Raw genomic sequence first — 21,003 nt, forward strand, 5'->3', positions numbered from 1 at the left:
CTAGTTTCCAAAATGGGGTCACTTGTGGGGGAGCTCCAATTTTTAGGCACACGGGGGCTCTCCAAACGTGACATGGTGTCCGCTAAAGAGTGGAGACAATTTTTGATTCAAAAAGTCAAATGGCGCTCCTTCCCTTCCAAGCCCTGCCGTGCGCCCAAACAGTGGTTTACCCCCACATATGAGGTATCAGCGTACTCAGGACAAATTGGACAACAACTTTCGTCGTTCAGTTTCTCCTTTTACCATTGGGAAAATAAAAAAATTGTTGCTAAAAGGTAATTTTTGTGACTAAAAAGTTAAATGTTCATTTTTTCCTTCCATGTTGCTTCTGCTGCTGTGAAGCACCTGAAGGGTTAATAAACTTCTTGAATGTGGTTTTGAGTACCTTGAGGGGTGCAGTTTTTAGAATGGTGTCACTTTTGGGTATTTTCAGCCATATAGACCCCTCAAACTGACTTCAAATGTGAGGTGGTGCCTAAAAAAAATGGTTTTGTAAATTTCGTTGTAAAAATGAGAAATCGCTGGTCAAATTTTAACCCTTATAACTTCCTAACAAAAAAAAATTTTGTTTCCAAAATTGTGCTGATGTAAAGTAAACATGTGGGAAATGTTATTTATTAACTATTTTGTGTCACATATCTCTCTGGTTTAACAGAATAAAAATTCAAAATGTGAAAATTGCGAAATTTTCAAAATTTTCGCCAAATTTCCGTTTTTATCACAAATAAACGCAGAATTTATTGACCTAAATTTACAACTAACATGAAGCCCAATATGTCACGAAAAAACAATCTCAGAACCGCTAGGATCCGTTGAAGCGTTCCTGAGTTATTACCTCATAAAGGGACACTGGTCAGAATTGCAAAAAACGGCAAGGTCTTTAAGGTCTAAATAGGCTGGGTCATGAAGGGGTTAATAGGTGAAATATTACAAATCACTTTGATTGGCAGTTTCACTTTCAACAGCCAATCAGAGCGATCGTAGCCACGGGGGGTTGAAGCCACCCCCCCTGGGCTGTACTACCACTCCCCCTGTCCCTGCAAATCGGGTGAAATTGGAGTTAACCCTTTCACCCGATCTGCAGGGACGCGATCTTTCCATGACGCCACATAGGCGTCACAGGTCGGATTGGCACCGACTTTCATGACGCCTACATGGCGTCAAAGATCGGGAAGGGGTTTAACACAGTTGGACTCCAATGATGGAGAAGCATCTCAAGGAGGATCACAAGCAAATGGACAGCATGTGACTTAAATATGAGTGTCTGAGCAAAGAGTCTGAATACTTATGACCATGTGATATTTCAGTTTATCTTTTTTAATAAATTTGCAAAAATTTCAACATTTGTTTTTTTCAGTCAAGAGCGGGAGCAGAGTGTACATTAATGTGAAAAAAAAAATCTTTTTTGAATTTACCAAATGGCTGCAATGAAACAAAATGAAAAAATTAAAGGGGTCTGAATACTTTCTTTACCCACTGTATATATTTATATGATCAATATAATCTATATTTATGTGATCAATGTGATTTCAGACAATGAGGAGTTCCTTGGTAGGCTGGAGTCACACTTAGGCCGGGATCACACATGCGCGAGATACGACCGAGTCTCGCATGGTAATCCCTGGCCCTGCCGCCTGCACTCCGGAGCGGAGCGTGCAGCTCCATGTATTGCTATGCGGCCGCACGCTCCGGGATTACCATGCAAGACTCGGCCGTATCTCGCGCATGTGTGATCCCGGCCTTAATGTGTGAAAAATCAGTCCGAGTCTCCCTGTCGAGAGTCGTAGGAGACTAATGCGAGTCTTACGAGTGCATTTTTATTTCTCACACCTAGCATCCGATTGACATCCGAATGCAGTGTGATTGCTATCCGATTTCATTTCGATTTTAACATGAGCTTTTACAAACAGCAATTCTCTGTAATTTACACATCGCTTTCAAAGGAAATATTCTTCAAAACACAGATTGATAGAATAGAAGCCGGCAATTAATCTGCCGCGTAAAGTATAATCACAGAGTGACAGGTTAGGATAGAGTAGATATATACATATAGAATACATAGATATATAGATGTCAGCGACATACATATATATATGTATTTATATTGCATAGATAGATAGAAGTAAAGCCGGTAATGCATCTGCCGGGTTCTGTAAAATCACTGCCGGAGCCAAAAGGATAGAAGAGATGGATTACATACAGTAAATAGAATAGGCAGCTATAAAGAGGTCAGTTGCAAATACAATTAGTACAGTGTGTGCGCAATTACTGTACATGTATTTAATAAAAGAATATTCTTGGAAAAAAATGGAGTGGGCTATGACAAAATTTTGGTAACCAGGAAAGGAAAAGCCGGCGGCTGGGGGTAGATGTTTATAGCCTGGGAAGGGGGTAATACCCATGAAGCCTCCCAGGCTGTTAATATCAGCTCACAACTGTATACTTACCTTTACTGGCTAGTAAAATGGGAGACCCCCCAAAAAATAATGATGTGGGGTCTCCTTATATTTATTAACCAGCAAAGGGTATTCAGACAGCTGTGGAGTGATATTATTAGCCTACGAAGGGGCTATGGATACTCCCCTTCCCCCCGGCTAAAAACATCAGCTCTCAGCCTCCTCAGAAATGGCGCTTCTCTAACATGCGCCAGTTTTGGCACTTAGCCTCGCTCTTCCCACTTGCCCTGTAGCGATGGCAAGTGGGGTAATAGTTGGGGGGGTTGATGTCACCTTTGTATTGTCTGGTGACATCAAGCCCCGAGGTTAGTAATGGAGAGGTGTCAATAAGACACCCCCATTACTAACCCCATAGTCACATTGTAAGAAAACACAGACACTCAGAAAAAGTCCTTTAATTGAAACCTTACTTACAACCTCGCCCATTCCCCTGATGCCATTGTCATCTGCAAAGAGGTATATAAAAAAAAAAACAACAACAAAATTCCTCTCTAGTGATGAGCGAGTATACTCGTTGCTCGGGTGACCTCTGAATATTTGTTAGTGTTCGGAGATTTAGTTTTCATCACTGCAGCTGAATGATTTACAATTAGTAGCTAGCCTAAGTACATCTGGGGGTTGCCTGGTTGCTAGGCAATCCCCACAGGTATTCAAGCTGGCTAGTAGCTATACGGCTATGTGCCCACGTTGCGGATTGGTGTGCGGAGTTTTCCGCATTGTTTTTGCAAAATCCGCAGGTAAACCGCGGATTTACCGTGGTTTTTGTGCGGATTCTACCTGCGGTTTTACACCTGCGGATTCCTATTGAGGAGCAGATGTAAACCGCTGTGGTATCCACAAAGAATTGACATGCTGCGGAAAAAACAACGCTGCGTTTCCGGGTGTTTTTTTCCGCAGCATGTGCACTGCGAATTTTGTTGTCCATACGTTTACAGGGTACTGTACAACGCATGGAAAACAGCTGCAGATCCGCAACATCAAATCCGCAGAAAAATCCACAACGTGTGCACATAGCCTAAATCATTCAGCTGCAGCGATGAAAACTAAATCTCTGAATACTAACAAATACTCGGAGGTCACAAGAGCGTGCTCGTGAAAACTCGCTCATCACTATTCCTCACCTTTCCGCAAAGATGCTTTTTATCCATTAGTCCCCATCACAGGTTCAGCTCTGCTACATCTAGATGGCAGGCTTCTCTCCTGTGTGGGTTCTCTGATGTATATCAAAATCTGATTTCTGGTTAAAACATTTCCCACATTCTGAACAGGAAAAAGGCTTCTCCCCTGTGTGAGTTCTCTGGTGGCTATCAAGAGCCGATTTCCAGGCAAAACATTTCCCACATTTTGAACAGGAAAAAGGCCTCTCCCCTGTGTGAGTTCTGTGGTGAGTAACAAAATTTGATTTACGTGCAAAACATTTCCCACATTCTGAACATGAAAAAGGTTTCTCTCCTGTGTGAGTTCTGTGGTGGCTATCAAGAACAGATTTCCGGCAAAAACATTTCCCACATTCTGAACAGGAAAAAGGCTTCTTCCCTGTGTGAGCTCTCTGGTGCTCAACAAAATGTGATTTACGTGTAAAACATTTCCCACATTCTGAACATGAAAAAGGTTTCTCCCCTCTGTGAGCTCTCTGGTGGTAAACAAAATATGATTTACGTGCAAAACATTTCCCACATTCTGAACATGAAAAAGGTTTCTCCCCTGTGTGAGCGCTCTGGTGGCTAACAAAACATGATTTACGTGAAAAACATTTCCCACATTCTGCACAGGAAAAAGGTTTCTCCCCTGTGTGTGTTCTCTGGTGCATATCAAGACCCGATTTCCAGTTAAAACATTTCCCACATTCCGAACAGGAGAAAGGCTTCTCCCCTGTGTGAGTTCTTTGGTGGATATCAAGAAGCGATTTCCAGATAAAACATTTCCCACATTCCAAACAGGTAAAAGGCTTCTCCACTGTGTGAGTTCTCTGGTGGTTAAGAAAATGTGATTTCATTGTAAAATATTTCCCACATTCTGAACATGAATATAACTTATTTGCTTTAGGATCAGTTTGTTTTTTAATGCCTCTTTTGGGACTTTGATTTTCCTTAGTAGTCGGTAATGAATCAGAAGATGGGACAGGTTTCATAGGATCAGATGACAGATCTTTGCTGTGAATGGATGATTGTATATCTGGAGTAATAGCAATCACTTCAGTTGTATCTTGTAGGATCTCAAGATCATCAGATTTAAAAACTGAAGATGTCAGCTGTCCCTCTAATCTCCTGGTACAATCTGATAAGATAAAAAAATATATTTTTAATAAAATATCCTTGAGTTTTATATTTTTGAACATTTCTAATTAAACTGTCCATAAAAATGGCAAGCTTTGTAAAAAAACTTTAATTATTTACCAAGATAATGACAGTTCACAGTCTAATAAAAAACCTTATTGGATAAACCAGTAGAGCATAGTGTTCAACTGTTTGCTCATTCTGCCTCCCAAATATCGAATAAAAAGAAACCAATCAATGTTATGTAGGCGAAATAATACCAATTCTCATCTCACAAAAAAAAAGTCCCCACTCAGGTTCATCACCTGTCAATGGAAAAACCTTCATTTGCGGTGAGGCGCCCTCTGCTGGTTGTCCTCATATGAACTCGAGCCTGGGAGCTTTCTAGGAAAGTTCCCACGATCTAGGAACAACCAGCAGAGGGCGCCTCACCGCAAATGAAGGTAAATATAGGTCATTGACCTACTTTACCTTCATTCTCCGGGGTTTTGCAGCAAGGAGCATCGCTGCATTAGCAGAACTCCTTGCTGCAAAATATTTTAACCCCTTCAGATGGATTTACATCGTTGGACATTACAGATCTTTGGACGGTAAGGATATTGTTGGTTTATTTTTTGTTACAGAACGAGGGTCGTCAGTGACTGGATTGGGCGTTGAATAAAATATTACAACACCCTTTGTGTTTATTTCATTAAAATAATTTTTAATAATGTGTTTGTGTTTTTTTAACCCTTTACTAGTATTGGATTAATAATGGATAGGTGTCATAATTGACGCCTCTCCATTATTAATTTGGCTTAATGTCACCTTACAATAGCAAGGTGGCATTAACCCTTCATTACCCCATATCCCACCGCTACACGGGAATGGGAAGAGAGTGGCCAAGTGCCAGAATAGGCGCATCTTCCAGATGTGCCTTTTCTGGGGTGGCTGGGGGCAGATGTTTTTAGCCAGGGGGGGGGCAATAACCGTGGACCCTCTCCAGGCTATTAATATCTGTCCTCAGTCACTGGCTTTACTACTCTGGCGGAGAAAATTGCGCGGGAGCCCACGCCAATTTTTTCCGCCATTTAACCCTTTAATTTAGTAGATAGAACGGCCAAATTTTGCATATACACACTACTAACATTAGTAGTGTGGAATATGCAAAAGAAAAATGGGGATATGACATGGTTTACTGTATGTAAACCATGTCACAAATCATGTCGGGTTTAGGAAGGATAGCAAAAGCCGGCAATTGAATTACCGGCTTTAAAGCTATCTAGCGCTGTATGAAGTAATAATATATATACATATATGTGTCTAATGACACATATATATATATAGACAGTATATATCTATATATATAATTGTCTAAGGGTTTTTCCGTCTGTCTGTCTGTCTGTCTGTCTGTCCAGGAAATCCTGCGTCTCTGATTGGTCGAGGCCGCCAGGCCTCGACCAATCAGCAACAGGCACAGTATCGACATAGAAATCCCGCGTCTCTGATTGGTCGAGGCCGCCAGGCCTCGACCAATCAGCGACGGGCACAGCGACGATGATGTCATAAAGGACGTAGACATCCCGCGTCTCTGATTGGTCGAGGCCACCAGGCCTCGACCAATCAGCAACGAGCACAGTATCGACGTAGATGTCATAATGGTTGCCATGGCGACGATGATGTCATAAAGGTTGCTTCGACCAATCAGCGATGGGCACAGTCTGCCGCGAATTCTGGAATCATCATTGTCCATATACTACGGGGACATGCATATTCTAGAATACCCGATGCGTTAGAATCGGGCCACAATCTAGTATATATATATATATCTTTTTTTTTACACATGGATCCCTTGTATAGCCGTATGTTGGTTTGGCAAGCCTGCGAGAAAAACACGCAGTATGGATGCCATAAGGATTACATACGGAGGATGCCATGCGCAAAATACGCTGACACACCCTGCCTACGGAGGAGCTACGGACCACTTTTTTGGGGACTTTTGAGCGTATTACAGCAGTACAATAATCTTAAACAATACAAGTCACGACTGGTACAGTAGGAGAGAGGACCCTGCCCGCGAGGGCTCACAATCTACAAGGGATGGGTGAGGATACAATAGGTGAGGGTAAAGCTGGTCGAGCAGCGGTTTGGTCAATTGGTGGTTACTGCAGGTTGTAGGCTTGTCGGAAGAGGTGGGTCTTCAGGTTCTTTTCGAAGGTTTCAATGGTAGGTGACAGTCTTATATGTTGTGGTAGAGAGTTCCAGAGTAGGGGTGATGCGCAAGAGAAATCTTATATGCGATTGGGGGAAGAGGAGACAAGAGGGGAGTAGAGAAGGAGATCTTGTGATGATCGGAGGTTGCATGCAGGTAAGTCCCGGTAGACGAGGTCACAGATGTATAAATTAGACAGGTTGTGGATGACTTTGTATGTCATGGTTAGGGTTTTGTACTGGAGTCTCTGGGCAATGAGGAGCCAGTGAAGGGATTGACAGAGGGAAGAGGCCAGGGAATAGGGGAGGGACAGGTGGATTAGCCAGGCAGCAGAGTTTAGAATAGACTGGAGGGGTGCGAGAGTGTTCGAGGGGTTTACCCAGAGGCAGTGAGCATGTGGGACTGGGGACAGTGGGCAGCCGTTTACTGTAATGGATAGGTTCATTCGGGGGAAGTCACGTGAGATGGGGAAAGATGATGAATTCTGTTTTGTCCATGTTAAGTTTTAGAAATATAGCGGAGAAGAAGGATGAAATAGTGGACAGACATTGAGGGATTCTTGTTAGTAGGGTGGTGATATCTGGTCCAGAGGTGTAGATCTGTGTGTCATCAGCATAGAGGTGATACTGAAAGCCGTGAGACTCTATGAGCTGTCCCAGGCCAAAGGTGTAAATGGAGAAGAGCAGTGGCCCTAGGACTGAACCTTGCGAGACTCCAGCAGATAGGGGGAGAGGTGAGGAAGTGGTGTGTTAGTGGGAGACAATGAATGTCCGGCCTGTTAGGCATGACGAGATCAAGGATAGGGCCAAATCTATGATGCCAATGGATGAGAGGGTCTGTAATAATAGGGAATGGTCCACCGTGTCAAAGGCAGAGGACAGATCCAGGAGGAGGAGGACAGAGTAGTGTCGCTTGCCCTTGGCGGTTAATAAGTCATCGGTGACCTTAGTTAGGGCAGTTTCAGTGGAGTGGTGTGACCGGATGCCAGATTATAAGCGGTCGAAGAGGGAGCAGGAAGAGAGATGGGAGGACAGTTCTAGATGGACGTGTTGTTCCAGTAGATTTGAGGCATAGGGGAGAAGTGATATAGGGCGATAGCTAGATACAGAGGATGGGTCAAGAGAGGGCTTTTTGAGGATAGGTCTGATTGAGGCATGTTTAAAGCTTGAGGGGAAAACACCAGTTGTTAGAAATAGGTTGAAGAGATGGGTTAGGGTTGGAATGAAGACTGTGGCGAGGTTTGGGATGAAGTGAGAAGGGATCGGGTGAAGTGCACAGGTGGTGAGATTCGATCTTGAGAGTAGAGTGGAGAGTCGATTTTCTGTAATGGTGGATAAGCTGGTTTTGGAGGTGGAGGGCTGGGCAGTTGGGAGGAAGGGCTCTGGGGGTTGTCGACCAAAACAATCTGGGCACTATGTGTTGGGTAACAAAAAGCCAAATGTGCAAATGTTTTCACTCTCCAGCATTATTATTATTAATTATTATAGCACCATTTATTCTATGGCGCTTTTCATGTGAGGAAGGGTATACATAAAAAAAACAAGTACAATAATATTAAACAATACAAGTCACAACTGGTACAGTAGGAGAGAGGACCCTACCCGTGAGGGCTCACAATCTACAAGGGATGGGTGAGGATACAATAGGTGAGGGTAGAGCTGGTCGTGCAGCGGTTTGGTAAATCGGTGGTTACTGCAGGTTGTAGGCTTGTCGGAAGAGGTAGGTCTTCAGGTTCTTTTTGAAGGTTTCGATGGTAGGCAAGAGTCTGATGTGTTGTGGTAGAAAGTTCCAGAGTAGGGGTGATGCGCAAGAGAAATCTTATATGCGATTGGGGGAAGAGGAGATAAGAGGGGAGTAGAGAAGGAGATCTTGTGAGGATAGGAGGTTGCGTGCAGGTAAGTACCGGGAGATGAGGTCACAGATGTACGGAGGAGACAGGTTGTGGATGGCTTTGTATGTCATGGTTAGGGTTTTGTACTGGAGTCTCTGGGCAATAGGGAGCCAGTGAAGGGATTGACAGAGGGGAGAGGCCGGGGAATAGGGGGGGACAGGTGGATTAGTCAGGCAGTAGAATTTAGAATAGATTGGAGGGGTGTGAGTGTTCGAGGGGAGGCCACAGATCAGGAGGTTGCAGTAGTCAAGGCGGAAGATGATGAAGGCATGGACTAGGGCTTTTCCAGATTCTTGGTTTAGGAATGTACGGATCCGTGAAATATTTTTGAGTTGAAGGAGGCAGGAAGTGGAAAGGGCTTGGATATGTGGTTTGAAGGAGAGATCAGCCTCAAGGATTACCCAGAGGCAGTGAGCTTGTGGGACAGGGGAGAGTGGGCAGCCGTTTACTGTAATGGATAGGTTTGTTGGGGGGGAGTTCACGTGGGATGGGGAAAGATGATGAATTCGGTTTTGTCCATGTTAAGATGTTGAAATCTAGCGGAGAAGAAGGATGGTGGGGGTTCTGGGGCTTGTCAACCAAAACTGTCTCTGATGTTATCAATCTTCTGCTTGAAAAATTAGGCAAATTCTCAGCTGAAATGAGTGGGGAGGGAGGAGGTGATGGGAGACGGAGGAGAGAATTGAAGGTGTTGACTAACTGTTTAGGGTTGTGAGACAGGGAGGATACGAGAGATGAGAAGTAGGTTTATTTAGCTGTGGTAAGTGTGGCCTTGAAAGTAGTGAGGGACTCTGAATGCGATGACGTGCTCGTTGGAGTGGGATCTTTTCCATCTCTGCTCAGCAGCCCTGGAAGCTCACCTAAGTTCTTTGGTCAGGCTGGTGTGCCAGGGCTGTCTGTTGATTTTGCGAGCTTTGATATGTGTGAGACATCTATCATTATGCCATTATGGTCTATTCCTATTTCTGGTCCCCTGATGAGCCCCTATACTAGGAGAAGGCGAAACGCGTAGGGTTAAGGACACTGGGACAAAGAATGCTGTTTTACTCAGATAAGTTACCTACTATGGTGTCCTTAGCATGCTATTGTTGAATTATGACAACTCATTTATAATATTTAGTGTATAGCACCTTGTTGAAGTATGTTCCAAAAAGAAAGGAGCAAGGATTCTATTTAGCATGCTATGGTATAATGTACTGGTCGCTGACAAACATTATCTTGTGGCAATCTATTATATGTGTAGACCTAAAGTACAGGGATTATGTAAAAATGTGGGATGTTGTGAATTCTGTGATCAAGCTCCCTCCTGTGGTCACGAGTGGTACTGCGGCTTCTGAGTTTCCTTCCTCAGGTGATGAGGTTAAGTCGTTAGGTGCTGCTTTATTTAACTCCACCTGGTCCTTTGATCCTGGCCTCCAGTCAATGTTCTAGTGTTGGTCTTGCTTCCTCCTGGATCGTTCCTGTGGCCTGTCTGCTCAGCATAAGCTAAGTTCTGCTTGTGTTACTTTTGTTGCTATATTTTCTGTCCAGCTTGCTTTTTTGGTTTTGCTTGCTTGCTGGAAGCTCTGAGACGCAGAGGGAGCACCTCCGTACCGTTAGTCGGTGCGGAGGGTCTTTTTGCCCCTCTGCGTGGTTGTTTGTAGGTTTTTGTGTTGACCGCAAAGCTATCTTTCCTATCCTCGGTCTATTCAGTAAGTCGGGCCTCACTTTGCTAAATCTATTTCATCTCTGTGTTTGTATTTTCATCTTAACTCACAGTCATTATATGTGGGGGGCTGCCTTTCCCTTTGGGGAATTTCTCTGTGGCAAGGTAGGCTTATTTTTCTATCTTCAGGCTAGCTAGTTTCTTAGGCTGTGCCGAGTTGCATAGGGAACGTTAGGCGCAATCCACGGCTACCTCTAGTGTGGTGTGATAGGATTATGGATTGCGGTCAGCAGAGTTCCCACGTCTCAGAGCTCGTCCTATGTTTTGTGCTTTTTGTCAGGTCACTTGTGTGCTCTGAACTTCAAGGTCCATTGTGGTTCTGAATTACCTATTCATACAGTGGGACTAATTTGGCTATCTATACATGTATCACACTAGAGCCAATAGACATGATCAGTATATGGTACCCTGGTTTATATCATCACTTTTAAATGAGCATAAATATATGCATCCATAGTTTACATCCTTTTGATATATTGTGAAATAACCACAGCCCTATCCTAAGCCTTTTTTCTTGCTTAATTTTTATGTAGAAAATACATTAAGGCTAGATTACTCAGCTACATCTTTTGTGTGCATGGTGTGGGGGGACTTGGGTTTGGGTAGTGGCTAGTACTTTCTAGGGACATAAGGGACAGCCGACGCGGAGTGGGGGCTCCATATCATGTGTTAGGGTGCCAACCTCCACTGTTAGGAAGGGTACAGGTCATTTAGGATAACATTAGGGTCCAATGATGAATTTGCCACCTATTACCCCCTATTTTTTGTCCACTGCTCTGGCCCACCAATACCCAGTCCTTTTCTTGGTGTTAGTTAACGTATTTGACTATTTTACTGATTACATTTTAAAAGTAAAAATAAAGCTACAGCTATTGTGGTGTCATATAGAGCAGCAGCCGCATTGTGTAGGGAACTTATTTCTGTAAGAGGGAGAATGGATTCAGAGAGTGTAGATCGAGGTGTTTAAGATTTCTGAGAGGGTGTGCAAGTTTGTGGGTTGGGGGCTGTAGAGAAGGAGTGGAGAGGGAAGAGAATGTGAGTAGGTTGTGGTCAGAAAGAGGAAGAGGTGCGTTAGAGAGGCTAGATAGGGAGCAGAGGCAGGTGAAGATGAGGTCCAGTGTGTGGCCATCTTTGTGGGGGTGGCTGTAGAAGACCATTGAGTGAGGCCCAAGGAGAAAGTGAGAGATAGAAGCTTAGTGGCAATGGGGATGTTGAAGTCACCCAAGATGATAGTTGGGATGTCAGCGAAGAGGAAATGAAGTAGCCAGGTGGTGAAGTGGTCAAAGAAGGTGATGGCTGGCCCTGGGGGCGGTAAATGACAGCCAGTTGGAGGGGTAGTAGATGCGCACAGAGTGCACCTCAAAGGAAGGTAGGGTAACAGAGGGTGGTAATTGGATTGGGGTGAAGGAGCAGTTATCTGACAGGAGAAAACCAACTCCTCCACCATGCTTGCTGCTGGGGCAGGGTGTGTGAGAAAGGTGGAATCCACCATACGAAAGTGCAGCAGGAGAGGCTGTGTCAGAAGGGGTGAGCCAGGTTTCGGTGATGGCGAGGAAGGAAAGTTTGGTAGTAGCAAAAAGATCATGGATGTAGGAAAGCTTGTTGCAGACAGAGCGAGCGTTCCACAGAGCTCCTGTTAGTGGGACTGGGGAGGCAGGGGCTGGGCGAATGGGTATAAGGTTAGGGAGGTTACGGAAATTTGTGATAGAGTGTGGATGGGAGGTAGAAATGACTGTGGGGAAGTGGTGAGGAGAACCAGGATTTGGAGAGATATCACCAGCAGTGAGAAGGAGCAGAGAAAGTATAAAATCATGTAAACCCAGAATAAATTTTATTAATTTCGATTAAAATGCCACCAACCTGTGGATGCACCAAGAAAAAATCAAAAAACAAAAACACAAAAAACACTGTGAAAAAACTAGGGTGGGGATGAGGACAAGCCCTATATGATACCTAGGTGGCACCTGCCTGACAGCGGGGGTTGGCGCCCTAGGGGGAACGTTATGGCGCCCCTGCTCCACGTCAGCTGACCCTGGGGTCCCTTATAAGGCCTTAATAATCCCAAAAGGATTAAGGTTACTTAGGAACAGTGGGCGGACGGCGCATCACTAAACGATGAGTACCGATCTATGTACATGCCTATATCTGTTAATAACATCCCGGTGGGATTGGACACGGCTGTATGAGGTACAGATCGATTACATTTATTGTATGTGGTAGGGTGGACATCTGCGGGTGTGCGCCTCCCACAGCGCTGATAGAAGCAATTGCAGCATCATCTGCCTAAGTGAGGTTTTACCCTAATGGTCACGGATCATATGTGATAATGGTAAAATTTGGCCGCAAAAAAGCCCTCTGCATGTTCTCGTATTGATTTTAATTCACAGGTGTGGGGTTTGAGGCTTCCCTAGTTCTAGTTGCTATATGTATAGCTTATAAGGGCACCTTTAGTACACCATTGTGTGGGTAGAGGGACCCTTTGGGATTATTAGGGCCTTATAAGGGACCCCAGGGTCAGCCGACGTGGAGCGGGGGCGCCATAACGTTAGGCGCCAACCCCCGCTGTCAGGCAGGTGCCACCTAGGTATCATATAGGGCTTGTCCTCATCCCCACCCTAGTTTTTTCACGGTGTTTTTTGTGTGATTTTGTTTTTTTATTTTTTCTTGGTGCAGCCACAGGTTGGTGGCATTTTAATCGAGATTAATAAAATTTATTCTGGGTTTACATGATTTTATATTTAATAGGAGCCCACTTTCATCCATTTATTAAAGAGAAGGAGCAGAGAAAGTGTTAGCAGGTGGGAGCAGGAGAGGGCATGAGGTGGCTGTCTGTGTTGGGAGACAGAGGATTGTATGTTGAGGAACAGTTCGGAGAAGGAGGTGAGATGGATGGGGAGAATTGAAGAGATGAACAGTTCCTTACTAGGAGCAGGGATTAGGGGAGTTAGCAGAAAGAGAAGGATTATAAAGGTGAGAGTGAAAACAAACACAAACATTGTTACAGTGACTGTGCCCAGTTACCTTCAGTTCCCTTCTGGTTCAATTCTTCCACTCCCCTTTTTACTCGCTATTTCTCAGATAACACTCTTCTCGACCCTCTTCAATCTGGTTTCCGCTCTTTACACTCTACTGAAACTGCCCTCACTAAAGTCTCTAATGACCTACTAACAGCTAAATCTAATGGTGACTACTCCATGCTAATTCTCTTGGATCTCTCCGCAGCATTCGACACTGTGGATCATCAGCTCCTCCTCACTATGCTCCGCTCCATCGGCCTCAAGAACACCGTTCTCTTCTGGTTCTCCTCCTATCTCTCTGACCGATCCTTTAGTGTATCTTTTGCTGGTTCCTCCTCTCACCTTCCCCTTACTGTTGGGGTTCCTCAAGGATCAGTCCTAGGCCCCCCTCCTCTTCTCTTTGTATACTGTATTGGATCAGTAGATTTGGTTTCCAGTACCATCTCTATGCTGACGACACCCAATTATACACTTCTTCTCCTGATATCACGCCGAACTTTTTAGAAAAGACCAGTGATTGTCTTACCGCTGTCTCTAACATCATGTCCTCCCTCTATCTGAAACTGAACCTGTCAAAAACTGAACTCCTCGTGTCTTCTCCCTCTATTAACCTACCTTTGCCTGACATTGCCATCTCCTTGTGCGCTTCCACCATTACTCCAAAGCAACATGCCCACTGCCTTGGGTTCATACTTGATTCTGAGCTTTCATTCACCCCCCACATCCGATCACTGGCTCGCTCTTCTTATCTGCATCTCAAAAACATTTCTAGAATTAGCCCTTTTCTTACTTTCGACTCTGCAAAAACTCTTACTGCTTCACTTATTCATTTTCGTCTGGACTATTGTAACTCTCTACTAATCGGCCTCCCTCTTACCAAACTCTCCCCGCTCCAATCTGTCCTGAATGCTGCAGCCAGGATCATATTCCTCACCAACCGTTACACCAATGCCTCTACCTTGTGCCAGTCATTACACTGGCTACCCATCCACTCCAGAATCCAGCACCACCCTACATCTCCTCTCTGGTCTCAGTCTACCACCCTACCCGTGCCCTCCACTCCGCTAATGACCTCAGGTTAGCATCCTCAATAATTAGAACCTCCCACTCCCGTCTCCAAGACTTTACACGTGCTGCGCCGATTCTTTGGAATGCACTACCTAGGTTAATACGATTAATCCCCAATCCCCACAGTTTTAAGCGTGCCCTAAAAACTCATTTGTTCAGATTGGCCTACCGCCTCAACGCATTAACCTAACTATCCCTGTGTGGCCCATTCAAAAAAAATAAAATAAACAAAACCATAATCAGGTTCCTCACATCATATTCTCATACACTTTATGCAGTTAATAGTCCTCTGTGTCTGTACTGCTACACACTTAGGCAGTTAACTGGTTCATGCAGCTTTACATGAACACCTGAGCCTTACACTATGGCTGGTCCGAATAACTCAAGCCAATTGTTACCATCCACCTCTCGTGTCTCCCCTTTTCCTCATAGTTTGTAAGCTTGCGAGCAGGGGCCTCATTCCTCTTGATATCTATTTTGAACTGTGATTTCGGTTATGCTTTAATGTCTATCGTCTGTACATGTCCCCTCTATAATTTGTAAAGCGCTGCGGAATATGTTGGCGCAATATAAATAAAATTATTATTATTATTAACTGATCGGGTTGGTTCACCATGGTGTTCTAATGGTGGCGAATGATGATATGTGGAGGATGGCATTATTAAAAACTAGGCCCAATGTTAAGGAGCGGGTTCTCCAAAGTTGCCAAACATTTCCCCATTGGGGTAAAATTTTTAAAAATGATTTTATGGGCATCATAGAACCCTTGCCAAAATTTGGACTGGCTGTAGCAGCACAGAACCCGTTAACTCTGTTGATGTAGTGGTAGAGAATGAGGAAACATTGATGAAGGCCTTAATAAAACTAGGCCAAACATTAAGGAGCGGGTTCTCCTGGACTGGTAATGCCCATACACGAAGTGCATGGGCTGCCAAACATTTCCCCATTGGAGTAAAATTTTGAAAAATTATTTTATGGACATCATAGAACCCTTGCCAAAAATTGCACTGGTGTAGCAGCACAGAACAAATTAAACCTGGTGATGTGGTGGAGAATGAGGAAACATTGATGAAGGCCTTATTAAAACTAAGCCCAATGCTAAGGAGCGGGTTCTCCTAGACTTGTAATGCCCATACACGAAGTGCATGGGCTGCCAAACATTTCCCCATTGGGGTAAGAAAAATGTAAAATGATTTCATGGGCATCATACACACCCTTGCCAAAAATTGCACTGGTGTAGCAGCACAGAACACGCTAAACCTGGTGATGTAGTGGTGAATGAGGAGACATCACATAAATCATACTGAAATCAAAGAAATAAATAGAAAATGTGAATCTACCTATGAAAGAAAATAACAAAAGGGGGGGGGGGGGGGTGAACACAGGTTCATAAATATGAGGCCAGGATGTGTCCAATGAGATATGTTTGTCCCTAGCAACAGTTCAGGGACAGACATATAAATAAAAAGATAATATAAAAGTATTTGAATAATTTTCTATTGTAGAGGTATACACTACCTCATAAGGGGACTGACCACAGATAGTAAAACAGGAAAATATACGAATAAATGGGAAGAATAGACGTACATCTCATTTTTATGACATTTCCCCCTGGGGAGTTAACATCTGTTTTGATTTCCAATTAGTAACGGGCATCCTAAAAACACCTTTCTACCCAAAAATTAGGGACTTTTGTATCACGGAATCTGTTCACCCTGGTGTTCGTATGGTTGTGGATGATAAGGATAAGGAGGAGGATAACACCAAACAGACCAAATCTGGAAGTGTATATCCATGTGTGGTTGTGAAAAGTTGCATGAGAATACACCTCCACCATAAACACCATTATAGGTTATGTTTTCCTGTTTTCACTTGGTGGTGTACAGAAGTCTTGCCCAATCCAGCCCTTGTTCATTTTTATAAGAGTCAGCCTGTCAGCATTTTCAATTGACAGGCGGATGCGCTTATCTGTTATAATTCCACCAGTGGCACTAAAAACCCGCTCTGACAGAACGCTAGCAGCAGGGCAGGCCAGGACCTCCAAGGCGTAAAGAGCCAGTTCATGCCACGTGTCCAGCTTGGATACCCAATAATTAAAAGGCACAGAGGAATCATGGAGGATGTTTGTACGATCTGCAAGGTACTCCCTCAGCATCTTCTCAGAAATTGCACTTCTCTTGACAGCACCCCTTGCATCTGTGCCAGCACGATGGGAGGGTCTGAGAAGTGTCCCAGAACTTGCCATTGCTCCCCTGCCTGAGCTGGATTGTACTTCTGTCTCTCTCGCTTGGACTGCTTGGTTGTACAACAAACTCTGACGTCTGCTGCCAGCGTTCTCACATGGGAATTTTTAAGTAATTCCGCTACAAGGGCCCTCTTATACTGCAACATTTTAGTACACCTGTCTGTCTCTGGAATAAGAGATTGAAAGTTCTCCTGGTAGCGTGGGTCTAGAAGTGTCACCAACCAGTAATGAGTGTCACCAAAAATTTTATTAATGCGAGGGTCACGTGAAACACAGCGCAACATAAAGTCAGCCATGCATGCCAGACTGCTAACAGGCAAGACTTCCATGTCCTCAACAACAGGACGACTGACCATGTTGTCCTCCTCCTCCTCCCTGTCCTCAGGCCATCCCCGCTAGACAAACGGTATGACAGCTGTGCTTGTAGTACCGTCAACAGCGCATGAAAGTAGCTCCTGTTCTTCCTCCTCCTCATTGTCTACCAATCCACGTTGGGAAGACATGAGGCTGGGCTGAGTGTAATCACCCAGTATGGTTCCTTGCTCCATGTCCTCATGCTCTGCCTGCAATGCAGCCTCTTTAATTGTGAGCAGAGAGGTTTTCAGAATGCAGAGAAGCGGGATGGTGACGCTAATTATGGCATCATCGCCGCTCACCATCTTGGTGCAGTCCTCAAAGTTTTGGAGGATGGTACATACGGTATGTCTGACATCCATGTCCACTCCTGAGGTCTTATGTGTGGAGTCTGAACTGAATATCGACGGCCTTGTTGATACTGATAGTCAACAACTGCCCTCTTCTGCTCACAAATCCTTTCCAACATATGTAGTGTAGAGTTCCAACGCGTGGGGACATCACACAACAGTTCAGTCTGTGAGCCAGAAGCTGCAAACGGTGCTGAAGCACGGCAAGGGCAGCTGAAGCTCTAGCTGACTTTCTAAAATGGGCAGACAGATGGCTTACTTTCACTAGTAGATCCAGCAGCTCCGTGTAACTTTTCAGAAAACGTTGAACCACGAGTTTAAGCAAATGGGCCAGGCAATGTACATGTGTGAGCTTACCTTGCCTCAGAGCCGTCACCAAGTTCCAGCCATTGTCACACACGACAGTGCCTGGCTGTAGGTTCAGCGGTGTCATCCAAATATCTGACTGCTCTTTCAGCGCTGTCCACAACTCTTCTGCATTGTGCGGTTTGTCACCTAAGCAGATTAGCTTCAGCACAGCCTGTTGCCGCTGGCTGAGGCAGTGCTGCAGTGCTTCCAGCTTCTGACTGATTTGTTCATTTCAGAGATGGAGGCTCAAGAGGAGGAGGAGGTGCAGGAGCTATAGACTGTGGGGGCAACCGACTGGGTCCCAGCTTCCACTATGTTAACCCAGTGTGCTGTCAGTCAGATGTACCGTCCCTGCGCACAAGCACTTGTCCACATGTCCGTGGTTAAGTGGACTTTCCCAGTAACAGCATTGCTGAGAGCACGGGTAATGTTGTGAGACACATGCTGGTGTAATGCCAGTACGGCACACCGAGAGAAATAGTGGCGACTGGGGACTGAGTACCTTGGGACGACTGCCGCATCAGGTTGCGGAAAGCTTCCATCTCAACGAGCCTAAAAGGCAACATTTCAAGCGCAAGCAGAGAGAAATGTTAGAATTTAGTACTGTGACCAGTGGGTGTTGGCTGGGTATTTACGCTTGCATTCCAATGACTGGGGTACAGACAACAGAGGGCAGTGCTGGGACAAGGACATGGACAGGCCTGAGGATGGTGCTGCTTGACTGTGGACAACAGGTGAAGGGTCAGAGGCATCTTCACATGCATGGTGGACTGGCTTCTATGCAAAACAGTGGAAGAAGCAGTGGTGTCACCTGTAGACACTGTTCCTGGAGCCTGGGGTTCAGCCCACAAAGTCGAGTGCTTTGCTGCCATGTGGCTTATCTTGCTGGTGGTGGTCAGGCTGGTAGTTTTGCTACCCCTGCTGTTTCGGGCATGGAAGGTGCTGCTAATGGCCTGTTTGGGGTTATCGGCAGAGTCTATAAAAAATAACCAGACTCGGGAAGATCTAACAGTTGGAATGGCAACTTCCCTCATGTTGGTGTTACGGAGAACGGATGCACGACTTTTGTCTGTGGCCACCACACTGCTTCTTCCTGATTGTTGGGGTGATATGCCTCCTTCCCCATGTGCGCCCACCGGCCGGCACTCCGAAGATCTTTGGGGGTAGCCGAGACCCCAAAGGACATGATCGGGGTCGGTTTTTACCGACCAGCTTTGCGATCGCCGGTAATTAACCATTTACTGGCGGCTGCAAAAAAAAAAAAAAAGGGATGTGTCATTCTCTGTCCTCTGATGTGATCGCACATCAGAGGACAGAGAAATAGGGGGATCGGGGACCCTGTCATACTTACCAGTGTCCCTGGGTCATCCTGCTTCCTCTCATGGCAGCCGGCTTCTAACTCTGGTAAGAAAATGGCGGGCGCATGCGCAGTGCGCCCGCTGTGATCTGCAGGCCGGCAGAGGAAGATAAATTAGGGTTAGGGTTGGGGCTAAAGTTAGGGTTAGAGTTGGGATTAGGGTTACGGTTGGCATTAGGGTTAAGGTTGGCATTAGGGTTACGTTTGGGATTAGTTAAGTTTGGGATTAGGATTAAGGTTAGAGTTGGGATTAGGGGTGTGTTGGGATTAGGGTTTTGATTAGGGTTTGGGTGTATTGGGATTAGAGTTGGGATTAGGGTTAGGGGTGTGTTGGGGTTAGGGTTGAAGTTAGAATTGGGGAGTTTCCACTGTTTAGGTACATCAGGGGTCTCCATACGCGACAGCCAATTTTGCGCTCAAAAAGTCAAATGGTGACCCCTGCCTTCTGAGCTCTGCCGTGCGCACAAACAGTGGTTTACCCCCACATATGGGGCATCAGCGTACTAAGTACTAATTGGACAACAACTTTTGGGGTCCAGTTTCTCGTGTTACCCTTGCGAAAATAAAAAAAAATTGGGGCCAAAAATCATTTTTGTGTAAAAAAAATGATTTTTTTTTTATTTTCACGACTCTGCGTCAAACTTCTGTGAAGCACTTGGGCGTTCAAAATGCTCACCACATATCTAGATAAGTTTCTTGGGGGGGTCAAGTTTACAAAATGGGGTCACTTGTGGGGGTTTCCACTGTTTCCATCAAAGTCTGCATTTTAAAACATCACTACTTCCCTTCCGAGCCCCGATGTGTGCCCAAACAGTGGTCCCCCCACATATGGGGTATCAGCGTACTCAGGACAAATTGCACAACAACTTTTGGGGTCTAATTTCTCTTGTTATCCTTGGGAAAATAAAAAATTGGGGGCTAAAAAAATAATTTTTGTGGAAAAAAAATAATTTTTATTTTCACGACTTTGCATTATAAACTTCTGTGAAGCACTTGGGCATTCAAAGTACTCACCACACATCTAGATAAGTTCCTTGGGGGGGTCTAGTTTCCAAAATGGGGTCACTTGTGTGGGGTTTCTACTGTTTAGGTACATCAGGGGCTCTGCAAACGCAACATAACGCCCGCAGACCATTCTAAGTCTGCATTCCAAAACGGCGCTCCTTCCCTTCCGAGCTCTGCCATGCGCCCAATCAGTGGTCCCCCCACATATGGGGTATCGGTGTACTCATGATAAATTGCACAATAAATTTTGGGGTCCGATTTCTCCTGTTACCCTTGTGAAAGTAAAAAATTTGGGGGTGAAAAGATAATTTTTGTGGAAAAAATATGATTTTTTATTTTCATGGCTCTACATTATAAACTTCTGTGAAGCAGTTGGGGGTTCATAGTGCTCACCACACATCTAGGTAAGCTCTTTGGGGGTCTAGTTTCCAAAACTGGGGTCACTTGTGGGGGGGTTTCTACTGTTTAGGTACATCAGGAGCTCTGCAAATGCAACATGACGCCCGCAGACCATTCCATCAAAGTTTGCATTTTAAAACGTCACTACTTCCCTTCCGAGCCCCGGTGTGTGCCCAAACAGTGGTCCGCCCCCCTCCCCCACATATGGGGTATCAGCGTACTCAGGACAAACTGGACAACATATTTTGGGGTCCAATTTCTCCTGTTACCCTTGAGAAATTAAAAAATTGCGAGCTAAAAAATCAGTTTTGAGGGAAAAAAAAGGATTTTTTATTTTCACG

The 21,003-nt window shown here is 44.9% G+C and overlaps 1 protein-coding gene across 1 annotated transcript in view; it reads right to left on the reverse strand.

Annotated features, from left to right (window-relative positions):
* Positions 1-1,301: 1,301 nt before the first annotated feature.
* The window catches only part of LOC138663318 (oocyte zinc finger protein XlCOF22-like), a 108,643-nt gene continuing 88,941 nt past the window's right edge, over positions 1,302-21,003 (reverse strand). The window contains exon 7 of the mRNA XM_069749494.1: positions 1,302-4,733. Coding sequence (XP_069605595.1) covers positions 3,637-4,733 — 1,097 coding nt within the window. The 3' untranslated portion in view covers positions 1,302-3,636. The remainder of the gene's footprint in view (positions 4,734-21,003) is intronic.

This window comes from Ranitomeya imitator, chromosome 2 (genome assembly GCF_032444005.1).
Source record: "Ranitomeya imitator isolate aRanImi1 chromosome 2, aRanImi1.pri, whole genome shotgun sequence".
NCBI lineage: Eukaryota > Metazoa > Chordata > Amphibia > Anura > Dendrobatidae > Ranitomeya > Ranitomeya imitator.